At 40.1% G+C, this 27247-nt stretch overlaps 1 protein-coding gene across 1 annotated transcript in view; it reads right to left on the bottom strand.

Moving 5' to 3' along the window:
• The window catches only part of DNAI4 (dynein axonemal intermediate chain 4), a 603028-nt gene that overhangs the window by 90962 nt on the left and 484819 nt on the right, over nt 1-27247 (bottom strand). Inside the window, exon 14 of the mRNA XM_053693220.1 lies at nt 14943-15169. Within this exon, the coding sequence (XP_053549195.1) occupies nt 14943-15169 (227 nt within the window). The remainder of the gene's footprint in view (nt 1-14942; nt 15170-27247) is intronic.

Genomic DNA, 27247 nt, shown 5'->3' on the forward strand with positions numbered 1-27247 from the left:
GATCCTCTCCATATACACTAATATAGTAAATGCATCACATGGTAGACACAGCGGGTTCCTACAGATCTGAGATCCTCTCCCTATACACTAATATAGTAAATGCATCACATGGTAGACACAGCAAGTTCCTACAGATCTGAGATCCTCTCCCTATACACTAATATAGTAAATGCATCACATGGTAGACACAGCGGGTTCCTACAGATCTGAGATCCTCTCCCTATACACTAATATAGTAAATGCATCACATGGTCGACACAGCGGGTTCCTACAGATCTCAGATTCTCTCCCTATACACTAATATAGTAAATGCATCACATGGTAGACACAGCGGGTTCCTACAGATCTGAGATCCTCTCCATATACACTAATATAGTAAATGCATCACATGGTAGACACAGCGGATTCCTACAGATCTCAGATCCTCTCCCTATACACTAATATAGTAAATGCATCACATGGTAGACACAGCAAGTTCCTACAGATCTGAGATCCTCTCCCTATACACTAATATAGTAAATGCATCACATGGTAGACACAGCGGGTTCCTACAGATCTCAGATCCTCTCCCTATACACTAATATAGTAAATGCATCACATGGTAGACACAGCAGGTTCCTACAGATCTCAGATCCTCTCCCTATACACTAATATAGTAAATGCATCACATGGTAGACACAGCGGGTTCCTACAGATCTGAGATCCTCTCCCTATACACTAATATACTAAATGCATCACATGGTAGACACAGCGGGTTCCTACAGATCTGAGATCCTCTCCCTATACACTAATATAGTAAATGCATCACATGGTAGACACAGCGGATTCCTACAGATCTCAGATCCTCTCCCTATACACTAATATAGTAAATGCATCACATGGTAGACACAGCAAGTTCCTACAGATCTGAGATCCTCTCCCTATACACTAATATAGTAAATGCATCACATGGTAGACACAGCGGGTTCCTACAGATCTCAGATCCTCTCCCTATACACTAATATAGTAAATGCATCACATGGTAGACACAGCAGGTTCCTACAGATCTCAGATCCTCTCCCTATACACTAATATAGTAAATGCATCACATGGTAGACACAGCGGGTTCCTACAGATCTGAGATCCTCTCCCTATACACTAATATACTAAATGCATCACATGGTAGACACAGCGGGTTCCTACAGATCTGAGATCCTCTCCCTATACACTAATATAGTAAATGCATCACATGGTAGACACAGTGAGTTCCTACAGATCTCAGATCCTCTCCCTATACACTAATATAGTAAATGCATCACATGGTAGACATAGCGGGTTCCTACAGATCTCAGATCCTCTCCCTATACAATAATATAGTAAATGCATCATATGGTAGACACAGCGGGTTCCTACAGATCCGAGATCCTCTCCATATACACTAATATAGTAAATGCATCACATGGTAGACACAGCGGGTTCCTACAGATCTGAGATCCTCTCCCTATACACTAATATAGTAAATGCATCACATGGTAGACACAGCGGAGAGATCCTCTCCCTATACACTAATATAGTAAATGCATCACATGGTAGACACAGCGGGTTCCTACAGATCTGAGATCCTCTCCCTATACACTAATATAGTAAATGCATCACATGGTAGACACAGAGGGTTCCTACAGATCTCAGATCCTCTCCCTATACACTAATATAGTAAATGCATCACATAGTAGACACAGCGGGTTCCTACAGATCTCAGATCCTCTCCCTATACACTAATATAGTAAATGCATCACATGGTAGACACAGCGGGTTCCTACAGATCTGAGATCCTCTCCCTATACACTAATATAGTAAATGCATCACATGGTAGACACAGCGGGTTCCTACAGATTTGAGATCCTCTCCCTCTACACTAATATAGTAAATGCATCACATGGTAGAAACAGCGGGTTCCTACAGATCTGAGATCCTCTCCCTATACACTAATATAGTAAATGCATCACATGGTAGACACCGCGGGTTCCTACAGATCTGAGATCCTCTCCCTATACACTAATATAGTAAATGCATCACATGGTAGACACAGAGGGTTCCTACAGATCTGAGATCCTCTCCCTATACACTCATTTCTACCATGTAATGAAATATGTCACCATTTTTACTTTGTTCTTTTGTTCCTGGTTGAATGTTTCAATTAATCTCGGGTTTAGAGCACTGTATTTGGACCCTTTAGAAGTGATATCTGGGTAAGCAAGGACTCATTTCTATAATATAGCATTTCATTATAATTATTTACATTTCTTGCTAATAATATTAATTTATTCATAACTGGCCTGTTTTTTTCTTTCCTATAAGGGATTGCATCTATGTTATATATGCATCACATGGTAGACACAGCGGAGAGATCCTCTCCCTATACACTAATATAGTAAATGCATCACATGGTAGACACAGCGGGTTCCTACAGATCTGAGATCCTCTCCCTATACACTAATATAGTAAATGCATCACATGGTAGACACAGAGGGTTCCTACAGATCTCAGATCCTCTCCCTATACACTAATATAGTAAATGCATCACATAGTAGACACAGCGGGTTCCTACAGATCTCAGATCCTCTTCCTATACACTAATATAGTAAATGCATCACATGGTAGACACAGCGGGTTCCTACAGATTTGAGATCCTCTCCCTCTACACTAATATAGTAAATGCATCACATGGTAGAAACAGCGGGTTCCTACAGATCTGAGATCCTCTCCCTATACACTAATATAGTAAATGCATCACATGGTAGACACAGCAAGTTCCTACAGATCTGAGATCCTCTCCCTATACACTAATATAGTAAATGCATCACATGGTAGACACAGCGGGTTCCTACAGATCTGAGATCCTCTCCCTATACACTAATATAGTAAATACATCACATGGTAGACACAGCGGGTTCCTACAGATCTCAGATCCTCTCCATATACACTAATATAGTAAATGCATCACATGGTAGACACAGCGGGTTCCTACAGATCTGAGATCCTCTCCCTATACACTATTATAGTAAATGCATCACATGGTAGACACAGCAAGTTCCTACAGATCTGAGATCCTCTCCCTATACACTAATATAGTAAATGCATCACATGGTAGACACAGCAGGTTCCTACAGATCTGAGATCCTCTCCCTATACACTAATATAGTAAATGCATCACATGGTAGACACAGCTGTTCCTACAGATCTCAGATCCTCTCTGTATACACTAATATAGTAAATGCATCACATGGTAGACACAGCGGGTTCCTACAGATCTCAGATCCTCTCCCTATACACTAATATAGTAAATGCATCACATGGTAGATACAGCAAGTTCCTACAGATCTGAGATCCTCTCCCTATACACTAATATAGTAAATGCATCATATGGTAGACACAGCGGGTTCCTACAGATCTGAGATCCTTTCCATATACACTAATATAGTAAATGCATCACATGGTAGACACAGCGGGTTCCTACAGATCTGAGATCCTCTCCCTATACACTAATATAGTAAATGCATCACATGGTAGACACAGCGGAGAGATCCTCTCCCTATACACTAATATAGTAAATGCATCACTTGGTAGACACAGCGGGTTCCTACAGATCTGAGATCCTCTCCCTATACACTAATATAGTAAATGCATCACATGGTAGACTCAGCGGGTTCCTACAGATCTCAGATCCTCTCCCTATACACTAATATAGTAAATGCATCACATGGTAGACACAGCGGGTTCCTACAGATCTCAGATCCTCTCCCTATACACTAATATAGGAAATGCATCACATGGTAGACACAGCGGGTTCCTACAGATCTGAGATCCTCTCCCTATACACTAATATAGTAAATGCATCACATGGTAGACACAGCTGGTTCCTACAGATCTGAGATCCTCTCCCTATACACTAATATAGTAAATGCATCACATGGTAGACACAGTGAGTTCCTACAGATCTCAGATCCTCTCCCTATACACTAATATAGTAAATGCATCACATGGTAGACATAGCGGGTTCCTACAGATCTCATATCCTCTCCCTATACAATAATATAGTAAATGCATCATATGGTAGACACAGCGGGTTCCTACAGATCTGAGATCCTCTCCATATACACTAATATAGTAAATGCATCACATGGTAGACACAGCGGGTTCCTACAGATCTGAGATCCTCTCCCTATACACTAATATAGTAAATACATCACATGGTAGACACAGCGGGTTCCTACAGATCTCAGATCCTCTCCATATACACTAATATAGTAAATGCATCACATGGTAGACACAGCGGAGAGATCCTCTCCCTATACACTAATATAGTAAATGCATCACATGGTAGACACAGCGGGTTCCTACAGATCTGAGATCCTCTCCCTATACACTAATATAGTAAATGCATCACATGGTAGACTCAGCGGGTTCCTACAGATCTCAGATCCTCTCCCTATACACTAATATAGTAAATGCATCACATGGTAGACACAGCGGGTTCCTACAGATCTCAGATCCTCTCCCTATACACTAATATAGTAAATGCATCACATGGTAGACACAGCGGGTTCCTACAGATCTGAGATCCTCTCCCTATACACTAATATAGTAAATGCATCACATGGTAGACACAGCTGGTTCCTACAGATCTAAGATCCTCTCCCTATACACTAATATAGTAAATGCATCACATGGTAGACACAGTGAGTTCCTACAGATCTCAGATCCTCTCCCTATACACTAATATAGTAAATGCATCACATGGTAGACATAGCGGTTCCTACAGATCTCATATCCTCTCCCTATACAATAATATAGTAAATGCATCATATGGTAGACACAGCGGGTTCCTACAGATCTGAGACCCTCTCCATATACACTAATATAGTAAATGCATCACATGGTAGACACAGCGGGTTCCTACAGATCTGAGATCCTCTCCCTATACACTAATATAGTAAATGCATCACATGGTAGACACAGCGGAGAGATCCTCTCCCTATACACTAATATAGTAAATGCATCACATGGTAGACACAGCGGGTTCCTACAGATCTGAGATCCTCTCCCTATACACTAATATAGTAAATGCATCACATGGTAGACACAGAGGGTTCCTACAGATCTCAGATCCTCTCCCTATACACTAATATAGTAAATGCATCACATAGTAGACACAGCGGGCTCCTACAGATCTGAGATCCTCTCCCTATACACTAATATAGTAAATACATCACATGGTAGACACAGCGGGTTCCTACAGATCTCAGATCCTCTCCATATACACTAATATAGTAAATGCATCACATGGTAGACACAGCGGGTTCCTACAGATCTGAGATCCTCTCCCTATACACTAATATAGTAAATGCATCACATGGTAGACACAGCAGGTTCCTACAGATCTGAGATCCTCTCCCTATACACTAATATAGTAAATGCATCACATGGTAGACACAGCGGGTTCCTACAGATCTCAGATCCTCTCCCTATACACTAATATAGTAAATGCATCACATGGTAGACACAGCGGGTTCCTACAGATCTGAGATCCTCTCCCTATACACTAATATAGTAAATGCATCACATGGTAGACACAGCGGGTTCCTACAGATCTCAGATCCTCTCCTATACACTAATATAGTAAATGCATCACATGGTAGACACAGCGGGTTCCTACAGATCTCAGATCCTCTCCCTATACACTAATATAGTAAATGCATCACATGGTAGACACAGCAAGTTCCTACAGATCTGAGATCCTCTCCCTATACACTAATATAGTAAATGCATCACATGGTAGACACAGCGGGTTCCTACAGATCTGAGATCCTCTCCCTATACACTAATATAGTAAATGCATCACATGGTAGACACAGCGGGTTCCTACAGATCTCAGATCCTCTCCCTATACACTAATATAGTAAATGCATCACATGGTAGACACAGCAGGTTCCTACAGATCTCAGATCCTCTCCCTATACACTAATATAGTAAATGCATCACATGGTAGACACAGCGGGTTCCTACAGATCTGAGATCCTCTCCCTATACACTAATATAGTAAATGCATCACATGGTAGACACAGCGGGTTCCTACAGATCTGAGATCCTCTCCCTATACACTAATATAGTAAATGCATCACATGGTAGACACAGTGAGTTCCTACAGATCTCAGATCCTCTCCCTATACACTAATATAGTAAATGCATCACATGGTAGACATAGCGGGTTCCTACAGATCTCAGATCCTCTCCCTATACAATAATATAGTAAATGCATCATATGGTAGACACAGCGGGTTCCTACAGATCTGAGATCCTCTCCATATACACTAATATAGTAAATGCATCACATGGTAGACACAGCGGGTTCCTACAGATCTGAGATCCTCTCCCTATACACTAATATAGTAAATGCATCACATGGTAGACACAGCGGAGAGATCCTCTCCCTATACACTAATATAGTAAATGCATCACATGGTAGACACAGCGGGTTCCTACAGATCTGAGATCCTCTCCCTATACACTAATATAGTAAATGCATCACATGGTAGACACAGAGGGTTCCTACAGATCTCAGATCCTCTCCCTATACACTAATATAGTAAATGCATCACATAGGTAGACACAGCGGGTTCCTACAGATCTCAGATCCTCTCCCTATACACTAATATAGTAAATGCATCACATGGTAGACACAGCGGGTTCCTACAGATTAGATCCTCTCCCTATACACTAATATAGTAAATGCATCACATGGTAGACACAGCGGGTTCCTACAGATCTGAGATCCTCTCCCTATACACTAATATAGTAAATGCATCACATGGTAGACACAGAGGGTTCCTACAGATCTCAGATCCTCTCCCTATACACTAATATAGTAAATGCATCACATAGTAGACACAGCGGGTTCCTACAGATCTCAGATCCTCTTCCTATACACTAATATAGTAAATGCATCACATGGTAGACACAGCGGGTTCCTACAGATTTGAGATCCTCTCCCTCTACACTAATATAGTAAATGCATCACATGGTAGAAACAGCGGGTTCCTACAGATCTGAGATCCTCTCCCTATACACTAATATAGTAAATGCATCACATGGTAGACACAGCAAGTTCCTACAGATCTGAGATCCTCTCCCTATACACTAATATAGTAAATGCATCACATGGTAGACACAGCGGGTTCCTACAGATCTGAGATCCTCTCCCTATACACTAATATAGTAAATGCATCACATGGTAGACACAGCGGGTTCCTACAGATCTCAGATCCTCTCCATATACACTAATATAGTAAATGCATCACATGGTAGACACAGCGGGTTCCTACAGATCTGAGATCCTCTCCCTATACACTATTATAGTAAATGCATCACATGGTAGACACAGCAAGTTCCTACAGATCTGAGATCCTCTCCCTATACACTAATATAGTAAATGCATCACATGGTAGACACAGCAGGTTCCTACAGATCTGAGATCCTCTCCCTATACACTAATATAGTAAATGCATCACATGGTAGACACAGCTGTTCCTACAGATCTCAGATCCTCTCTGTATACACTAATATAGTAAATGCATCACATGGTAGACACAGCGGGTTCCTACAGATCTCAGATCCTCTCCCTATACACTAATATAGTAAATGCATCACATGGTAGATACAGCAAGTTCCTACAGATCTGAGATCCTCTCCCTATACACTAATATAGTAAATGCATCATATGGTAGACACAGCGGGTTCCTACAGATCTGAGATCCTTTCCATATACACTAATATAGTAAATGCATCACATGGTAGACACAGCGGGTTCCTACAGATCTGAGATCCTCTCCCTATACACTAATATAGTAAATGCATCACATGGTAGACACAGCGGAGAGATCCTCTCCCTATACACTAATATAGTAAATGCATCACTTGGTAGACACAGCGGGTACCTACAGATCTGAGATCCTCTCCCTATACACTAATATAGTAAATGCATCACATGGTAGACTCAGCGGGTTCCTACAGATCTCAGATCCTCTCCCTATACACTAATATAGTAAATGCATCACATGGTAGACACAGCGGGTTCCTACAGATCTCAGATCCTCTCCCTATACACTAATATAGGAAATGCATCACATGGTAGACACAGCGGGTTCCTACAGATCTGAGATCCTCTCCCTATACACTAATATAGTAAATGCATCACATGGTAGACACAGCTGGTTCCTACAGATCTGAGATCCTCTCCCTATACACTAATATAGTAAATGCATCACATGGTAGACACAGTGAGTTCCTACAGATCTCAGATCCTCTCCCTATACACTAATATAGTAAATGCATCACATGGTAGACATAGCGGGTTCCTACAGATCTCATATCCTCTCCCTATACAATAATATAGTAAATGCATCATATGGTAGACACAGCGGGTTCCTACAGATCTGAGATCCTCTCCATATACACTAATATAGTAAATGCATCACATGGTAGACACAGCGGGTTCCTACAGATCTGAGATCCTCTCCCTATACACTAATATAGTAAATACATCACATGGTAGACACAGCGGGTTCCTACAGATCTCAGATCCTCTCCATATACACTAATATAGTAAATGCATCACATGGTAGACACAGCGGAGAGATCCTCTCCCTATACACTAATATAGTAAATGCATCACATGGTAGACACAGCGGGTTCCTACAGATCTGAGATCCTCTCCCTATACACTAATATAGTAAATGCATCACATGGTAGACTCAGCGGGTTCCTACAGATCTCAGATCCTCTCCCTATACACTAATATAGTAAATGCATCACATGGTAGACACAGCGGGTTCCTACAGATCTCAGATCCTCTCCCTATACACTAATATAGTAAATGCATCACATGGTAGACACAGCGGGTTCCTACAGATCTGAGATCCTCTCCCTATACACTAATATAGTAAATGCATCACATGGTAGACACAGCTGGTTCCTACAGATCTAAGATCCTCTCCCTATACACTAATATAGTAAATGCATCACATGGTAGACACAGTGAGTTCCTACAGATCTCAGATCCTCTCCCTATACACTAATATAGTAAATGCATCACATGGTAGACATAGCGGTTCCTACAGATCTCATATCCTCTCCCTATACAATAATATAGTAAATGCATCATATGGTAGACACAGCGGGTTCCTACAGATCTGAGACCCTCTCCATATACACTAATATAGTAAATGCATCACATGGTAGACACAGCGGGTTCCTACAGATCTGAGATCCTCTCCCTATACACTAATATAGTAAATGCATCACATGGTAGACACAGCGGAGAGATCCTCTCCCTATACACTAATATAGTAAATGCATCACATGGTAGACACAGCGGGTTCCTACAGATCTGAGATCCTCTCCCTATACACTAATATAGTAAATGCATCACATGGTAGACACAGAGGGTTCCTACAGATCTCAGATCCTCTCCCTATACACTAATATAGTAAATGCATCACATAGTAGACACAGCGGGCTCCTACAGATCTGAGATCCTCTCCCTATACACTAATATAGTAAATACATCACATGGTAGACACAGCGGGTTCCTACAGATCTCAGATCCTCTCCATATACACTAATATAGTAAATGCATCACATGGTAGACACAGCGGGTTCCTACAGATCTGAGATCCTCTCCCTATACACTAATATAGTAAATGCATCACATGGTAGACACATCAGGTTCCTACAGATCTGAGATCCTCTCCCTATACACTAATATAGTAAATACATCACATGGTAGACACAGCGGGTTCCTACAGATCTCAGATCCTCTCCATATACACTAATATAGTAAATGCATCACATGGTAGACACAGCGGGTTCCTACAGATCTGAGATCCTCTCCCTATACACTAATATAGTAAATGCATCACATGGTAGACACAGCTGTTCCTACAGATCTCAGATCCTCTCTGTATACACTAATATAGTAAATGCATCACATGGTAGACACAGCGGGTTCCTACAGATCTCAGATCCTCTCCCTATACACTAATATAGTAAATAAATCACATGGTAGATACAGCAAGTTCCTACAGATCTGAGATCCTCTCCCTATACACTAATATAGTAAATGCATCACATGGTAGACACAGCGGGTTCCTACAGATCTGAGATCCTCTCCCTATACACTAATATAGTAAATGCATCACATGGTAGACACAGCGGGTTCCTACAGATCTCAGATCCTCTCCCTATACACTAATATAGTAAATGCATCACATGGTAGACACAGCAGGTTCCTACAGATCTCAGATCCTCTCCCTATACACTAATATAGTAAATGCATCACATTGTAGACACAGCGGGTTCCTACAGATCTGAGATCCTCTCCCTATACACTAATATAGTAAATGCATCACATGGTAGACACAGCGGGTTCCTACAGATCTGAGATCCTCTCCCTATACACTAATATAGTAAATGCATCACATGGTAGACACAGTGAGTTCCTACAGATCTCAGATCCTCTCCCTATACACTAATATAGTAAATGCATCACATGGTAGACATAGCGGGTTCCTACAGATCTCAGATCCTCTCCCTATACAATAATATAGTAAATGCATCATATGGTAGACACAGCGGGTTCCTACAGATCTGAGATCCTCTCCATATACACTAATATAGTAAATGCATCACATGGTAGACACAGCGGGTTCCTACAGATCTGAGATCCTCTCCCTATACACTAATATAGTAAATGCATCACATGGTAGACACAGCGGAGAGATCCTCTCCCTATACACTAATATAGTAAATGCATCACATGGTAGACACAGCGGGTTCCTACAGATCTGAGATCCTCTCCCTATACACTAATATAGTAAATGCATCACATGGTAGACACAGAGGGTTCCTACAGATCTCAGATCCTCTCCCTATACACTAATATAGTAAATGCATCACATGGTAGACACAGCGGGTTCCTACAGATCTGAGATCCTCTCCCTATACACTAATATAGTAAATGCATCACATGGTAGACACAGCGGAGAGATCCTCTCCCTATACACTAATATAGTAAATGCATCACATGGTAGACACAGCGGGTTCCTACAGATCTGAGATCCTCTCCCTATACACTAATATAGTAAATGCATCACATGGTAGACACAGAGGGTTCCTACAGATCTCAGATCCTCTCCCTATACACTAATATAGTAAATGCATCACATAGTAGACACAGCGGGTTCCTACAGATCTCAGATCCTCTCCCTATACACTAATATAGTAAATGCATCACATGGTAGACACAGCGGGTTCCTACAGATCTGAGATCCTCTCCCTATACACTAATATAGTAAATGCATCACATGGTAGACACAGCGGGTTCCTACAGATTTGAGATCCTCTCCCTCTACACTAATATAGTAAATGCATCACATGGTAGAAACAGCGGGTTCCTACAGATCTGAGATCCTCTCCCTATACACTAATATAGTAAATGCATCTCATGGTAGACACCGCGGGTTCCTACAGATCTGAGATCCTCTCCCTATACACTAATATAGTAAATGCATCACATGGTAGACACAGAGGGTTCCTACAGATCTGAGATCCTCTCCCTATACACTCATTTCTACCATGTAATGAAATATGTCACCGTTTTTACTTTGTTCTTTTGTTCCTGGTTGAATGTTTCAATTAATCTCGGGTTTAGAGCACTGTATTTGGACCCTTTAGAAGTGATATCTGGGTAAGCAAGGACTCATTTCTATAATATAGCATTTCATTATAATTATTTACATTTCTTGCTAATAATATTAATTTATTCATAACTGGCCTGTTTTTTTCTTTCCTATAAGGGATTGCATCTATGTTATATATATATATATATATATACGTAGGTAGGCTTAGGAGCAGTAATGTACGACTGTGGGCTAGCTGCTCATTGGTGGATTTACACATATGCCTCTTGTCATTGGCTCATCAGATGTGTTCAGCTAGCTTCCAATAATGCATTGCTGCACCTTCAACAAAGCATGCCAAGTAAATGAAGCACATTTGATAATAGAAGTAAATTTAAAAGTTGTTTAAAATTGCATGTTCTATCTGAATCATGAAAGAAAAAGTGTGGGTTAATGTCCCTTTAATATTATATATACTCAGACAAGATTTTAGTCAACCAATAAGGGAATGTTTGCACATATATAGTAATGTAAAACAGGTATGTAAACAGTGATTGTATTGCCTATGAGGAGCTCTTTGTTTGGTGAGGTGGGATGTTTCTGCAGACTTTATTGCCTATGAGGAGCTCTTTGTTTGGTGAGGTGGGATGTTTCTGCAGACTTTATTGCCTATGGTGAGCCTTTTGTTTGGTGAGGTAGGATGTTTCTGCAGACTTTACTGCCTATGAGGAGCCCTTTGTTTGGTGAGGTGGGATGTTTCTGCAGACTTTATTGCCTATGATGAGCCCTTTGTTTGGTGGGGTGGAATGTTTCTGCAGACTTTATTGCCTATGAGGAGCTCTTTGTTTGGTGAGGTGGGATGTTTCTGCAGACTTTATTGCCTATGGTGAGCCCTTTGTTTGGTGAGGTGAGATGTTTCTGCAGACTTTACTGCCTATGAGGAGCCCTTTGTTTGGTGAGGTGGGATGTTTCTGCAGACTTTATTGCCTATGAGGAGCTCTGTGTTTGGTGAGGTGGGATGTTTCTGCAGACTTTATTGCCTATGGCGAGCCCTTTGTTTGGTGAGGTGGGATGTTTCTGCAGACTTTACTGCCTATGAGGAGCCCTTTGTTTGGTGAGGTGGGATGTTTCTGCAGACTTTATTGCCTATGATGAGCCCTTTGTTTGGTGAGGTATATGTTTCTGCAGACTATATTGCCTATGAGGAGCTCTTTGTTTGGTGAGGTGGGATGTTTCTGCAGACTTTATTGCCTATGAGGAGCTCTTTGTTTGGTGAGGTGGGATGTTTCTGCAGACTTTATTGCCTATGAGGAGCTCTTTGTTTGGTGAGGTGGGATGTTTCTGCAGACTTTATTGCCTATGAGGAGCTCTTTGTATGGTGAGGTGGGATGTTTCTGCAGACTTTATTGCCTATGAGGAGCTCTTTGTTTGGTGAGGTGGGATGTTTCTGCAGACTTTATTGCCTATGAGGAGCTCTTTGTTTGGTGAGGTGGAATGTTTCTGCAGACTTTATTGCCTATGATGAGCCCTTTTTGTTTGGTGAGGTGGGATGTTTCTGCAGACTGTATCGCCTATGATGAGCCCTTTGTTTGGTGAGGTGGGATGTTTCTGCAGACTTTATTGCCTATGAGGAGCTCTTTGTTTGGTGAGGTGGGATGTTTCTGCAGACTTTATTGCCTATGAGGAGCTCTTTGTTTGGTGAGTTGGGATGTTTCTGCAGACTTTATTGCCTATGAGGAGCTCTTTGTTTGGTGAGGTGGGATGTTTCTGCAGACTGTATCGCCTATGATGAGCCCTTTGTTTGGTGAGGTGGGATGTTTCTGCAGACTTTATTGCCTATGCTGAGCCCTTTGTTTGGTGAGGTGGGATGTTTCTGAAGACTTTATTTCCTATGAGGAGCCCTTTGTTTGGTGAGGTGGGATGTTTCTGCAGACTTTATTGCCTATGAGGAGCTCTTTGTTTGGTGAGGTGGGATGTTTCTGCAGACTTTATTGCCTATGATGAGCCCTTTGTTTGGTGAGGTGGGATGTTTCTGAAGACTTTATTTCCTATGAGGAGCCCTTTGTTTGGTGAGGTGGGATGTTTCTGCAGACTTTATTGCCTATGAGGAGCTCTTTGTTTGGTGAGGTGGGATGTTTCTGCAGACTTTATTGCCTATGAGGAGCTCTTTGTTTGGTGAGGTGGGATGTTTCTGCAGACTTTATTGCCTATGAGGAGCTCTTTGTTTGGTGAGGTGGGATGTTTCTGCAGACGGTATCGCCTATGATGAGCCCTTTGTTTGGTGAGGTGGGATGTTTCTGCAGACTTTATTGCCTTTGAGGAGCTCTTTGTTTGGTGAGGTGGGATGTTTCTGCAGACTTTATTGCCTATGAGGAGCTCTTTGTTTGGTGAGGTGGGATGTTTCTGCAGACTTTATTGCCTATGAGGAGCTCTTTGTTTGGTGAGGTGGGATGTTTCTGCAGACTTTATTGCCTATGATGAGCCCTTTGTTTGGTGAGGTGGGATGTTTCTGAAGACTTTATTTCCTATGAGGAGCCCTTTGTTTGGTGAGGTGGGATGTATCTGCAGACTTTATTGCCTATGAGGAGCTCTTTGTTTGGTGAGGTGGGATGTTTCTGTAGACTTTATTGCCTATGAGGAGCTCTTTGTTTGGTGAGGTGGGATGTTTCTGCAGACTTTATCGCCTATGATGAGCCCTTTGTTTGGTGAGGTGGGTTGTTTCTGCAGACTTTATTGCCTATGAGGAGCTCTTTGTTTGTTTGAATCTTTTGCAAAATACAGTAAAAGGTGTGTTTTTAAATGTGTGAAAGAAAATGTGGAATTTCATTAAATATTAAAAGAGACAACATTTACAAAGAAGGAGACTTCAGGGCCGATTTAACAAATGTCGGATGGACATGATTCGCTGTAATCGATCATGTCCGCCTGACATCGCTAAATGGCGACAGCATACACTGTCGGCATTTAACATTGCACAAGCATTTCTAGTGAAATGCTTGTGTAATGCCGCCCCCTGCACATTCGCGGCCAATCGACCACTAGCAGGGGGTGTCAATCATCCTGATCGCATCTGATCGGGATGATTGCGGTTCGCCACCTCTTACGACCCCTGCTTCTTTACTTATGTTATGCATTTTCAGCATGTTAAATTATCCCCAAAGCGATGAATATCTGGCAATAATCTACCAGAATACAAAGAAGAAAAAAATCATAAGATAAGAAACTTACGTGCTGATGCCTAGATCCCAAATTTCCACCCTATTGTTATTTACAGCAGCAAACACCAGTGAGCATACAGGAGACCACATGACATCATGTACTGCTGTTTTTGAGGCAGAGAAGCACAGGATAGGCTTTAATCTGTCTTGACGCCATAAAAGAATACACCAGTCTGCAGAACAGCTAAGAAATACATCTGGACAGAATGGAGACCAGACTACTTTATATATAGGACCCTGAAATGTAGGAAAAGAACAATGTTACTTTAAAACAAAAAGCAGCATTTCTATGACATCTAACAAACGTATCAACTTGGAGAGAAGGGGTTTCCTAATGCACTGTTTCTCAACTCCAGTCCTCTAGTAACCCTTACAGGCAACATTTTTATGATATCTGAGCTAGGGCACAGGTGAAATAATCAGTTGATTAATTCAATTTTACCTGTAATCTAGTTAAGATATTGTGAAATTGTGAAAATCTGATCTGTTAGGGGCACTTGAGAAACACTGTCCTAATGTGACTCAGAGGGCCGATCATGATTTCACTATGTCTCTGGGCTCAGTTGAGATAAATGATAGAAATCTTCTCAAACAGAGAGGGGTCATGTTCACCCTAAGGGCAGTGCTAGAAAACCCTATTAATTACTTTAGCATTCCAAAACATCAAAGTTGACAGATCTCCTGAATTTACAAAAATGTGCAATGTTCTTACACATACTAAGCTGTATGCAGAGCAAACAAATAAGTAAAGGAAAAAAGGATTTAAAGAAATAAATGGAAAATTATCAGGTGGGGTAAGGCACAAAATAAAAATTCCCTTAACATAATATTCTCAGAGCAGCTGGAGAGAGCATATGTGCCACAAATTATTTTTTAAAATGGTAGTGCCTTGGCATTAAAACATTGAAAACAGACAATAAGGTGAGCGCTAAATTAATAGCAAATTGAGAAAATAAAATATGTGATAATATAAAAAATGTATATGATACTGTCAGGGTGCCAGGAATCAGACTGAGATGAGAAGTGCACCTTTATAATAAAAAGTCCACAAGTCAAATAACAAGCCAGGAATCAAAACCAGAGCTGGTAGTCAGACGAGCCGAGTCAGGAGCCAAAGCGAGTGTTCAGACGAGCCGGAATCAGGAACAAGGAGAACAGCAGTCAGGAAGAAGGCAGGGATCAGGAACCAGGAGGGACGTCAGACAGCCAGGTAATACACAGGAGCTCTCACAAACAGGTCTAAGACAACGCAAGAGCAAAGCATACTGAACAAAGGCCCTTTAAATAATAAGTGATGACATCACAATTCTGAGACTGCATCCTGTCTTACACGGATGATGTACACCAGTCTGGCCATAAAAGGAAGTGCAGGAAATTAGCAGCATCACACAGTATGCACCAGAGTCAGCAAGAGAGATGAGTAAAATGGCTGCCAGCAGCATATGGCAAACAAAACAGGGAAAAAGCCCTGACAGATACCTAATATATAAGGTGAGCACTAAATGAGATAGTATAAAATGTAATAATTTACGATAACTGTTATACTATATAAAGGACTAAAAGAGACCTAAAGCTCTGTTTAAAAATGTAAACACTAAGGTATTAGCTAACAACTAAAATGGCATTAAGTGAGATGCTATATGCCAGGAACAATATTTTATAAACAATATGTGCAAACAATTAAAATAACAACAATATCTAAAAAATCTATAAGATTAGAAGTGCATTTCTTGATAGGAGTACAATGCAAGTCCAAAATAATGTATTTTAGAACGGTGGTTAAATAACCGTAAACAGTTTTCCTTAATAGACCAGGAGCCCAAATAATCCTTTTGCGAGGATGAGCAGTTATATATATCAACAACCGCTAATGAAAGAGCAAGGCTAAAAAAAAGTGTTGATTTAGATGATTTTGCAGGTATATCTTTCAACAATCGCTATTGAAAGAATAAGGCTAAAATTTTTGATTTTGACGATTTTGCAGGTTAGGTGGAGAACGTAGATCGTGTAATTCACTCCAGAGTGTGTCGTAGGAGGAAAGAGTGACAGCTGAGTCAGCTCACAATCCAAATCTTGGGATTGGTGGGTTACTATAAGCAATAGTTTCAACAGACAGTGTCTGTAATTAAGTGCTGCAATTCCAACAGACAGCGTCTGTGTGTGTTTTGATATTTCAGAAAGACAGCGTTTGATTGATAGTTTTCCACAGGTGATGAAGCAATGCAGAGGCTGTAGTGACTTCTTACAGACAGCGTCTGTGTAAAACAATGGATTTCTTGACAGTGTCTGTTCTAAGTTCAAGTAAACTGCGAGATCCTGCCAATCACTAAGTTAAAAGTGATTTGTGCCAAGGATGCCTAAATGCAGTGTTAACAACGTGAAAAAGGGAGTAGAAACCTAAAATACAGGTTACTAAAAGTCTAGGCAAAGAAGAGCACAACTGTATGCAATAAAAGAGGAGAAAAAGGCGAATTCTTGAAATACAAATGAGTTTAATAAAACTACGCTATATGAATTCATACATCCAAACATACAGGTCACATACATACAGGGGATATCAAGGATGCATAAAAATAACAGATGGGCCGTGAAGGAGACTGGTGCACCAGTATACAAAAATAGGCAAATGTTCATCACATTAATGCATGTATTGATTGCATATATTTGTAATCCAAAAGTGTAGTGCGTGTCCCCAGAGATACACGGACCAGGTGAATACAGTCTATACCCCTTCGTGTCTAAATGCAAGTAATAGCGTGAGGTCGTCAGGAGTCGAGGGGAGCTTAACCTCGCCGCGTCTTTTTCACAGGCATATATATAGTGCAGATAAGTAACAGTTCATTTGAATACCTGTCTTTTTCACGCGGTTGCTCTACCCTTAACCGTAGCTCCTGAGACGCTGAATCTTCTGGATTAGACAAGGGGTAGACCACAGGCAGGCCATAAGTCCTCTGAACGAGTGCTGCAAACCGACGAGTCTTAGAGCTCGTTTCACTCCTTTCAATAAAGCAGCATGGAGCTTCTTCCGGGTGCTGACGTCACGTCAGTAGCTGTGCTGATTTATAGGAATTTGGCTGCAAAGGAAATTGTTGCCATTAGCAGAAAGATCTGTCACTCAAGACGGCTTTGATACTTATCGCAACACTTTACTCTCTTGTAGATCAGAACAGCAAGAGGTTATTTACAGGGATACATTTGTGATTAAACACTCATACATTCATACTTCCATTCGATACATGAGAAAAGTTTGTTATTCATCTAATTTATTATTTTACTGATATATGTATGTATGTTTGAATTGCATGATAGGGATTGTATTTTTTAGTATTACAATTACGCCATTATATTCAATTTATAATTTTGATACTACCATAGACCATATAATTACACACAGAGATATGTGCATATATCCGCTGAGGATTAGCCTAAAAATGAAGCAAACTCTAGTTTTTCATTGAGGCCATGAGGTGCTAAGGTGTTGAGTTTGTATATCCATTTTGTTTCTTTGCGTAGTAGGATATTATCAATATCCCCGCCACGCATGCTAAGTTTTACAGATTTAATTCCAATGAAATACAAATCATCAGTTTTTGATTCATGAAATCGCGCGTAGTGTCTTGCCACAGGGCTGTCAATATTGCAGTCTTTAATATCGTCCCTGTGTTCAGAAATTCGTGAACGAAGTTCTCTAAAAGTTTTACCAACGTAAAAACTTTTACAGGAGCAATAAAGTAAATATATAACTCCTTTTGTGGAGCAATTAATAAAAGAGTTAATTTTATATATATGCCCTGTATTTGTATCAAAAGTTTTACTTCTCTGCATATATTGACAGCAGACACAGTGGCCACGTGGGGTGTTGCCTACAATTTTCTGTGCATTTTGTTCCAACCAGTTATAGGTTGGGACTTTGTTAAATTCACTTTTAACCAAAATGTCTTTTAAATTACTGCATCGCCTTGCAGTCATCTGAGGATAATCTCCTACATATTGGTGAAGTGTTGTATCATTAGTTAATAAATGCCAATTTCTATTCAGGGTGTCTTTTACTTTGCTCCAATGGGCATTATATTTGGTGATGAACCTGATCTTGTTTTCTTCATTTGTGTCATCCCTGTTCTTACTTTTGTATAACAGGTCTTTTCTTTCGTGTTGGGAGGCTCTATAGAGAGCTCTCTTGACACACCTTTTTGAGTAGCCTCTATCATGGAATCGGGCCGCCATCTCTTTTGCTTGTGTTTTAAAGGTTTTGTCATCAGAACATATTCTGCGAAGCCGCAGAAATTGTCCGTAAGGGATGCCTTTTTTCAAATTTGTGGGGTGGTGGCTTGATCCCAGGAGGAGGCTATTTGTTGCCGTCGGTTTCCGAAAGACTTCTGTCTCAATTTTCCCTTCTTTTTTACTAATTTTCAAATCCAAAAAGTTAATTGAATTTAAGTCGTGATTACAGGTGAGAAAAATGTTACGGTCATTACAGTTCAAAAGAGAAATGAATTTCATCAATTCATCCTCAGTGCCATCCCATAATAGCAAAATATCATCAACATATCTGATCCAGAGGGCCACATGTGCATCAACTACATCCGAGAGTTCACCAAATACAATTTGGTTCTCCCAGCCACCAAGATGTAAGCAGGCGTAAGTTGGTGCACATGTGGCCCCCATAGCAGTACCTTGTCTCTGTTTGTAGCATTTTGCATCAAAGATGAAGATATTATTGTCCAACACAAATTTCAATAGATCAATTACAAATTTGGTGTGTTTTTTATAGCCTAGACCCCTTGTGTTAAGAAATTCTTCACATGTTTTGAGGCCAACATCATGCGGGATAGAAGAGTATAGGGATTCAACGTCCAGGGACACTAAAATAGTGTCTTCCTGAACATTGATCCCATCAAGTTTTTTTATTACGTCTGTTGAGTCTTGTACAAAAGTACGAAGATCATTAACAAAAGGCTGCAAAAATCGATCCACATATTTGCTGATTTCTTCCGTAGGGCCTCCTATCCCTGATATTATGGGACGTCCCGGAGGGTTGGTAAGGGATTTGTGAAGCTTGGGGGTCCAGTAAAATACTGGTATCTTAGGTTTGTGGTTGTATAAAAAACTAAACTCATGGCTTGTAATTAAATTATTTCTTCGAGCATCATTTAACATGAAAAGTAATTCGTTATGAGATTTATGAAATTCATCAATTGAGGATTTTGAATATTGTTTTGGATCTGATAGCTATCTGATGGCCTCTTTGATATAGAGGTCCTGATTAAGGATGAAAATATTGCCGCCCTTGTCGGCCGGCTTTATGATTAGTTCAGGATGTCTAGTGAGCTCATTAAGGGCTTTACGTTCAGGTTTAGTAAGATTGTCGTTAACAATACCTGTAGTTTCGATTTTCATTAGATCGACGGTAACATTTTGTACAAAAACAGAAATATTGGGGATGGAAGAAAAAGAGGGCATGTAGGTAGATTTTTTCCTAAAGTCAGTCTTAGGGTATATATCAATGATTTCATTACTTTGTTCAGAGAACAGAGTTTCAAGGTTATGGAGTGCCTCTGTTTCTTGTCTGCAAGACAGATCTATCTGAGTCTTAGGTGTCATAATCTTTTTTAATGCAAGCTTCCTTGCAAAAAGATGTAAATCTTTAGTGACCTCAAATAGGTCTAAACTGTTTGTAGGACAGAAACTGAGGCCCTTTTCTAGTACTTTAATGTGTTCAGAATTCAGCGGGAAGGAGGAAAGATTGACTATACCCATTTTTTGCGGGTGAGGATAGGGGCCTAATAGAGATTTGCTTTCTACTAATTGTACCTCAGACGGTTTCTTGTCATCATATATTGACTTTGATGTTGTCTGTTCTCTCTCCCTCTCATTCCTCTCCTTTCCTGAGGCCTCCCCGTGCCTCTTCTTCCCTCCTCGTCTGGTCCTACCCCTAAAGGGTGTACCTGTGAGGTATTCTCATTACTGTTTTTATTTTCCCCATCAGAATCCATATCGGAGTTATCAGTACCTGAATCATAGTAATTTCGAGAATTAATATGATTTCTATAGATATAAATTTTATTTTTTCTATAGTCTTCCTGGTCTCTTATTAATTTCCTTCTTTTGCGTGATTTTATTTCGCTTTGTAGTTTCTCAATAAGTTTTTGTGTTTCTTTATTTAATTTATCAAATGATGAATCATTTTCAAATTTATGTAGACATTCATAGATATCATCTACATCTGTCTTACATTTCTCAAGTTTTTTAGCATCTTCTTCTATTATTAGTGCAATGAGATCCAATGAACATTTGGTTAATATTTCATTCCACTTAATTATGAAGTCGTTATCTGCATCCAAACCTCTCAGATTGATACCTGGATCTAAGCGTATCCTAAGGCCTCTTGGAATTATTTCCATTTTTAAATAATTACTAAGGCTTTGATGTTCCCATTTAATTTTAATCTGTTTGGTTAATCTTTTCTTATAAAGCTTAAATGCAGAAATAACATCATGAATTACATCATCCTCTGCTTCTATCTGCACATCTCCTGCTAGTGTAAATGCTTCATTAATATCAGTGGACCAACGTTCCTCTGATAATTTAAATGCCATGTCTAAGTGTAGTATCAAAAATAACAGAATGTGAAAAGCTGCAAGAATCGCAGATTAAATTATTATAGTGCGGAATTATTTAAAGAGATTTTTTAAAATGTTATTACTAGTTAAATAACTTTATAGTTTCAACAAGGTGCATACTCAGAAACTCCAGGGTAAGGGGGTTAATCTTAAATGGAGCTAGGAAATTTGTAAAACACAACATAAATAGGGTAAGTAGCACTCTTAATTAATCAATCAAAATATACAGGTGCATCCTAGAATGGTAAATGTGTAACAACGTGAAAAAGGGAGTAGAAACCTAAAATACAGGTTACTAAAAGTCTAGGCAAAGAAGAGCACAACTGTATGCAATAAAAGAGGAGAAAAAGGCGAATTCTTGAAATACAAATGAGTTTAATAAAACTACGCTATATGAATTCATACATCCAAACATACAGGTCACATACATACAGGGGATATCAAGGATGCATAAAAATAACAGATGGGCCGTGAAGGAGACTGGTGCACCAGTATACAAAAATAGGCAAATGTTCATCACATTAATGCATGTATTGATTGCATATATTTGTAATCCAAAAGTGTAGTGCGTGTCCCCAGAGATACACGGACCAGGTGAATACAGTCTATACCCCTTCGTGTCTAAATGCAAGTAATAGCGTGAGGTCGTCAGGAGTCGAGGGGAGCTTAACCTCGCCGCGTCTTTTTCACAGGCATATATATAGTGCAGATAAGTAACAGTTCATTTGAATACCTGTCTTTTTCACGCGGTTGCTCTACCCTTAACCGTAGCTCCTGAGACGCTGAATCTTCTGGATTAGACAAGGGGTAGACCACAGGCAGGCCATAAGTCCTCTGAATGAGTGCTGCAAACCGACGAGTCTTAGAGCTCGTTTCACTCCTTTCAATACAGCAGCATGGAGCTTCTTCCGGGTGCTGACGTCACGTCAGTAGCTGTGCTGATTTATAGGAATTTGGCCGCAAAGGAAATTGTTGCCATTAGCAGAAAGATCTGTCACTCAAGACGGCTTTGATACTTATCGCAACACTTTACTCTCTTGTAGATCAGAACAGCAAGAGGTTATTTACAGGGATACATTTGTGATTAAACACTCATACATTCATACTTCCATTCGATACATGAGAAAAGTTTGTTATTCATCTAATTTATTATTTTACTGATATATGTATGTATGTTTGAATTGCATGATAGGGATTGTATTTTTTAGTATTACAATTACGCCATTATATTCAATTTATAATTTTGATACTACCATAGACCATATAATTACACACAGAGATATGTGCATACATCCGCTGAGGATTAGCCTAAAAATGAAGCAAACTCTAGTTTTTCATTGAGGCCATGAGGTGCTAAGGTGTTGAGTTTGTATATCCATTTTGTTTCTTTGCGTAGTAGGATATTATCAATATCCCCGCCACGCATTCTAAGTTTTACAGATTCAATTCCAATGAAATACAAATCATCAGTTTTTGATTCATGAAATTGCGCGTAGTGTCTTGCCACAGGGCTGTCAATATTGCAGTCTTTAATATCGTCCCTGTGTTCAGAAATTCGTGAACGAAGTTCTCTAAAAGTTTTACCAACGTAAAACTTCCCGCTGAATTCTGAACACATTAAAGTACTAGAAAAGGGCCTCAGTTTCTGTCCTACAAACAGTTTAGACCTATTTGAGGTCACTAAAAATTTACATCTTTTTGCAAGGAAGCTTGCATTAAAAAAGATTATGACACCTAAGACTCAGATAGATCTGTCTTGCAGACAAGAAACAGAGGCACTCCATAACCTTGAAACTCTGTTCTCTGAACAAAGTAATGAAATCATTGATATATACCCTAAGACTGACTTTAGGAAAAAATCTACCTACATGCCCTCTTTTTCTTCCATCCCCAATATTTCTGTTTTTGTACAAAATGTTACCGTCGATCTAATAAAAATCGAAACTACGGGTATTGTTAACGACAATCTTACTAAACCTGAACGTAAAGCCCTTAATAAGCTCACTAGACATCCTGAACTAATCATAAAGCCGGCCGACAAGGGCGGCAATATTGTCATCCTTAATCAGGACCTCTATATCAAAGAGGCCATCAGACAGCTATCAGATCCAAAACAATATTCAAAATCCTCAATTGATGAATTTCATAAATCTCATAACGAATTACTTTTCATGTTAAATGATGCTCGAAGAAATAATTTAATTACAAGCCATGAGTTTAGTTTTTTATACAACCACAAACCTAAGATACCAGTATTTTACTGGACCCCCAAGCTTCACAAATCCCTTACCAACCCTCCGGGACGTCCCATAATATCAGGGATAGGAGGCCCTACGGAAGGAATCAGCAAATATGTGGATCGATTTTTGCAGCCTTTTGTTAATGATCTTCGTACTTTTGTACAAGACTCAACAGACGTAATAAAAAAACTTGATGGGATCAATGTTCAGGAAGACACTATTTTAGTGTCCCTGGACGTTGAATCCCTATACTCTTCTATCCCGCATGATGTTGGCCTCAAAACATGTGAAGAATTTCTTAACACAAGAGGTCTAGGCTATAAAAAACACACCAAATTTGTAATTGATCTATTGAAATTTGTGTTGGACAATAATATCTTCATCTTTGATGCAAAATGCTACTGTAATGATTAATCCCCTAATTTGAGAAAAAAAGAAGATAAAGGTAGATAAGGACCACAGCTGCAGGTTACATTTTTATGTGTTGGATGGGTGATGGAGAGCACTTCCACATAGGTGAATAGGAATGTGGTAGTTGTGGTGTCTCTACAATCCCCTTTCAGATAATATGCGGTAATGCTGTTTTACTTCTGAGATGGGAGAATATTACTTCTTTGCACAGGGTAAAAGCAGCGTAACCAATAACTGAGTGAATGTTGAGGATAACATAAAGCCCTAGTTCTTGCAAGAAAAATAGTTAATATGCCAGCTTTGTAGAATTCCTTACTAAGCTAGGAGAGATTGCTTTGTGTATAAGTATTTAACTAATAAATAACAACAGTAGGTAATTTGTCTCATCTAGTATCCAGTAACAACAGATTGAAAAACATATGTTTGAATGATTCTCATAATTACAATTATTATTTCAGATGAGGTCCGGTATGACTCCTAAGTATCAGTTTGTATGGTCGCTTACCGGTAAGGATGAAGTTTGCTTAGTGGAGTAAAGTCCAGTTCAAAGTAGCAAGGTTGTCTGCAGCTAGATGCGGCTAACAGTTAAGCAGAGAGACGATGTCGAGTGCACTTCCGGTGGCGTGTGACGTCACACGGTAGATGCTGGGAGCCGTAGTTCAGAAAGATTCCAAATCAGAGACTGTCTTGGAGCTTGAGTGCAGTTGCTCAGAGTAAGCGGCACAAATACCAAGCAATTAGATAAGGGTGAGTTCATTATTTATAGGAAGTGGTTGTGTCGATATAGGTGCAAGAGCAAAAGGAAACTGTAATGATTAATCTCCTAATTTGAGAAAAAAGAAGATAAAGGTAGATAAGGACCACAGCTGCAGGTTACATTTTTATGTGTTGGATGGGTGATGGAGAGCACTTCCACATTGGTGAATAGGAATGTGGCAATAGTGGTGTCTCTACAATCCCCTTTCAGATAATATGCGGTAATGCTGTTTTACTTCTGAGATGGGAGAATATTACTTCTTTGCACAGGGTAGAAACAGCGTAACCAATAATTGAGTGAATGTTAATGATATCATAAAGCCCTAGTTCTTGCAAGAAAAATAGTTAATATGCCAGCTTTGTAGAATTCCTAACTAAGCTAGGAGAGATTGCTTTGTGTATAAGTATTTAACTAATAAATATCAACAGTAGGTAATTTGTCTCATCTAGTATCCAGTAACAACAGATTGAAAAACATATGTTTGAATGAATGTCATAATCACAATTATTTTTTCAGATGAGGTCCGGTATGACTCCTAAGTATCAGTTTGTATGGTCGCTTACCGGTAAGGATGAAGTTTGCTTAGTGGAGTAAAGTCCAGTTCAAAATAGTAAAGTTGTCTGCAGCTAGATGCGGCTAACAGTTTAGCAGAGAGATGATGTCGAGTGCACTTCCGGTGGCGTGTGACGTCACACGAAAGATGCTGGGAGCCGTAGTTCAGAAAGATTCCAAATCAGAGTCTGTCTTGGAGCTTGAGTGCAGTTGCTCAGAGTAAGCGGCACAAATACCAAGCAATTAGATAAGGGTGAGTTGATTATTTATAGGAAGTGGTTGTGTCGATATAGGTGCAAGAGCAAAAGGAAACAAAGGATACTCAAAGAACAAGGCCATTCACAGAAATATGACAGGATCCCCCCCCAAATGATCAACTCCGGGGATCAGGAGCAGGACGGTCAGGATGACGGCTATGAAATTGGGCAAGGAGTCGAGGAGCTGAGAGGTTAGCAGCTGGTTCCCAAGAATCTTCCGAGTCGGGGTAACCCTTCCAATGTATCAAATACTGTAGAGAGCCTCTGAGGAGGCGAGAGTCAAGGATACTGTGGACCTCATATTCGTCCGGAGGTAGAGGTAACGAAGGTAGATGAGGATCCTGCATAGAATGGTGACGGAGAGCACGATAGGGTTTTAGGAGAGAAACATGGAAGGTAGGATGAGTTTTCATCTGGGATGGTAAGGTCAAGGTGACAGCGTTCTCATTCACTATTCTAGCAATGGGAAATGGTCCTATATAAGTAGAAGAAAGCTTCCTGGAAGGGAAAGGTAGACGAAGGTTACGAGTAGAAAGCCAAACGTAATCACCGATCCGATATCCTGGGGATGGTGTATGTCTTTTATCATAGTGTCGTTTGTATGTTTCTTTGGCAAGCTTTATATTTTCAGTTGTTAATGAAAAAGCATCCGAAATCGTGTTTACCAGTTCATTCACCACTGGACAGGTGTTTTGGTTAGAATTCTGCCAATGAAAAGTGGGATGGAATCCATAGTTGATAAAAAATGGTGAAGCTTTGGTGGAACTGTGGTAGGTGTTGTTGAAAGCAAATTCAGCAGGAGGTAGGAGGTCTACCCAATTATCCTGTCGAGCTGAAATGAAACAGCGCAGGTATTGCTCAATCCATTGATTAGTCCTTTCTGTTTGACCATTGGTCTGTGGGTGAAATGAAGTACTGAGGCGGCTGGTGATACGGAGAGTGCGGCATAATTCTTTCCATAGTCTGCTGGTGAATTGAGTCCCTCTATCAGAAGTAATGGTCGTTGGAAGTCCATGGAGTTTGAAGACATGAGAGAGGAGCAGAGTGACGGTCTCAAGTGTAGTAGGTAGTTTATGGTAGGGTATAAAAACATAATTTATGCTTACCTGATAAATTCCTTTCTTCTGTTGTGTGATCAGTCCACGGGTCATCATTACTTCTGGGATATAACTCCTCCCCAACAGGAAATGCAAGAGGATTCACCCAGCAGAGCTGCATATAGCTCCTCCCCTCTACGTCAGTCCCAGTCATTCGACCAAGAATCAACGAGAAAGGAGTAACCAAGGGTGAAGTGGTGACTGAAGTATAATTTAAAAGATATTTACCTGCCTTAAAACAGGGCGGGCCGTGGACTGATCACACAACAGAAGAAAGGAATTTATCAGGTAAGCATAAATTATGTTTTCTTCTGTTATGTGTGATCAGTCCACGGGTCATCATTACTTCTGGGATACCAATACCAAAGCAAAAGTACACGG

This window comes from Bombina bombina, chromosome 10, assembly GCF_027579735.1.
Source record: "Bombina bombina isolate aBomBom1 chromosome 10, aBomBom1.pri, whole genome shotgun sequence".
NCBI classification, from domain to species: Eukaryota; Metazoa; Chordata; class Amphibia; order Anura; family Bombinatoridae; genus Bombina; species Bombina bombina.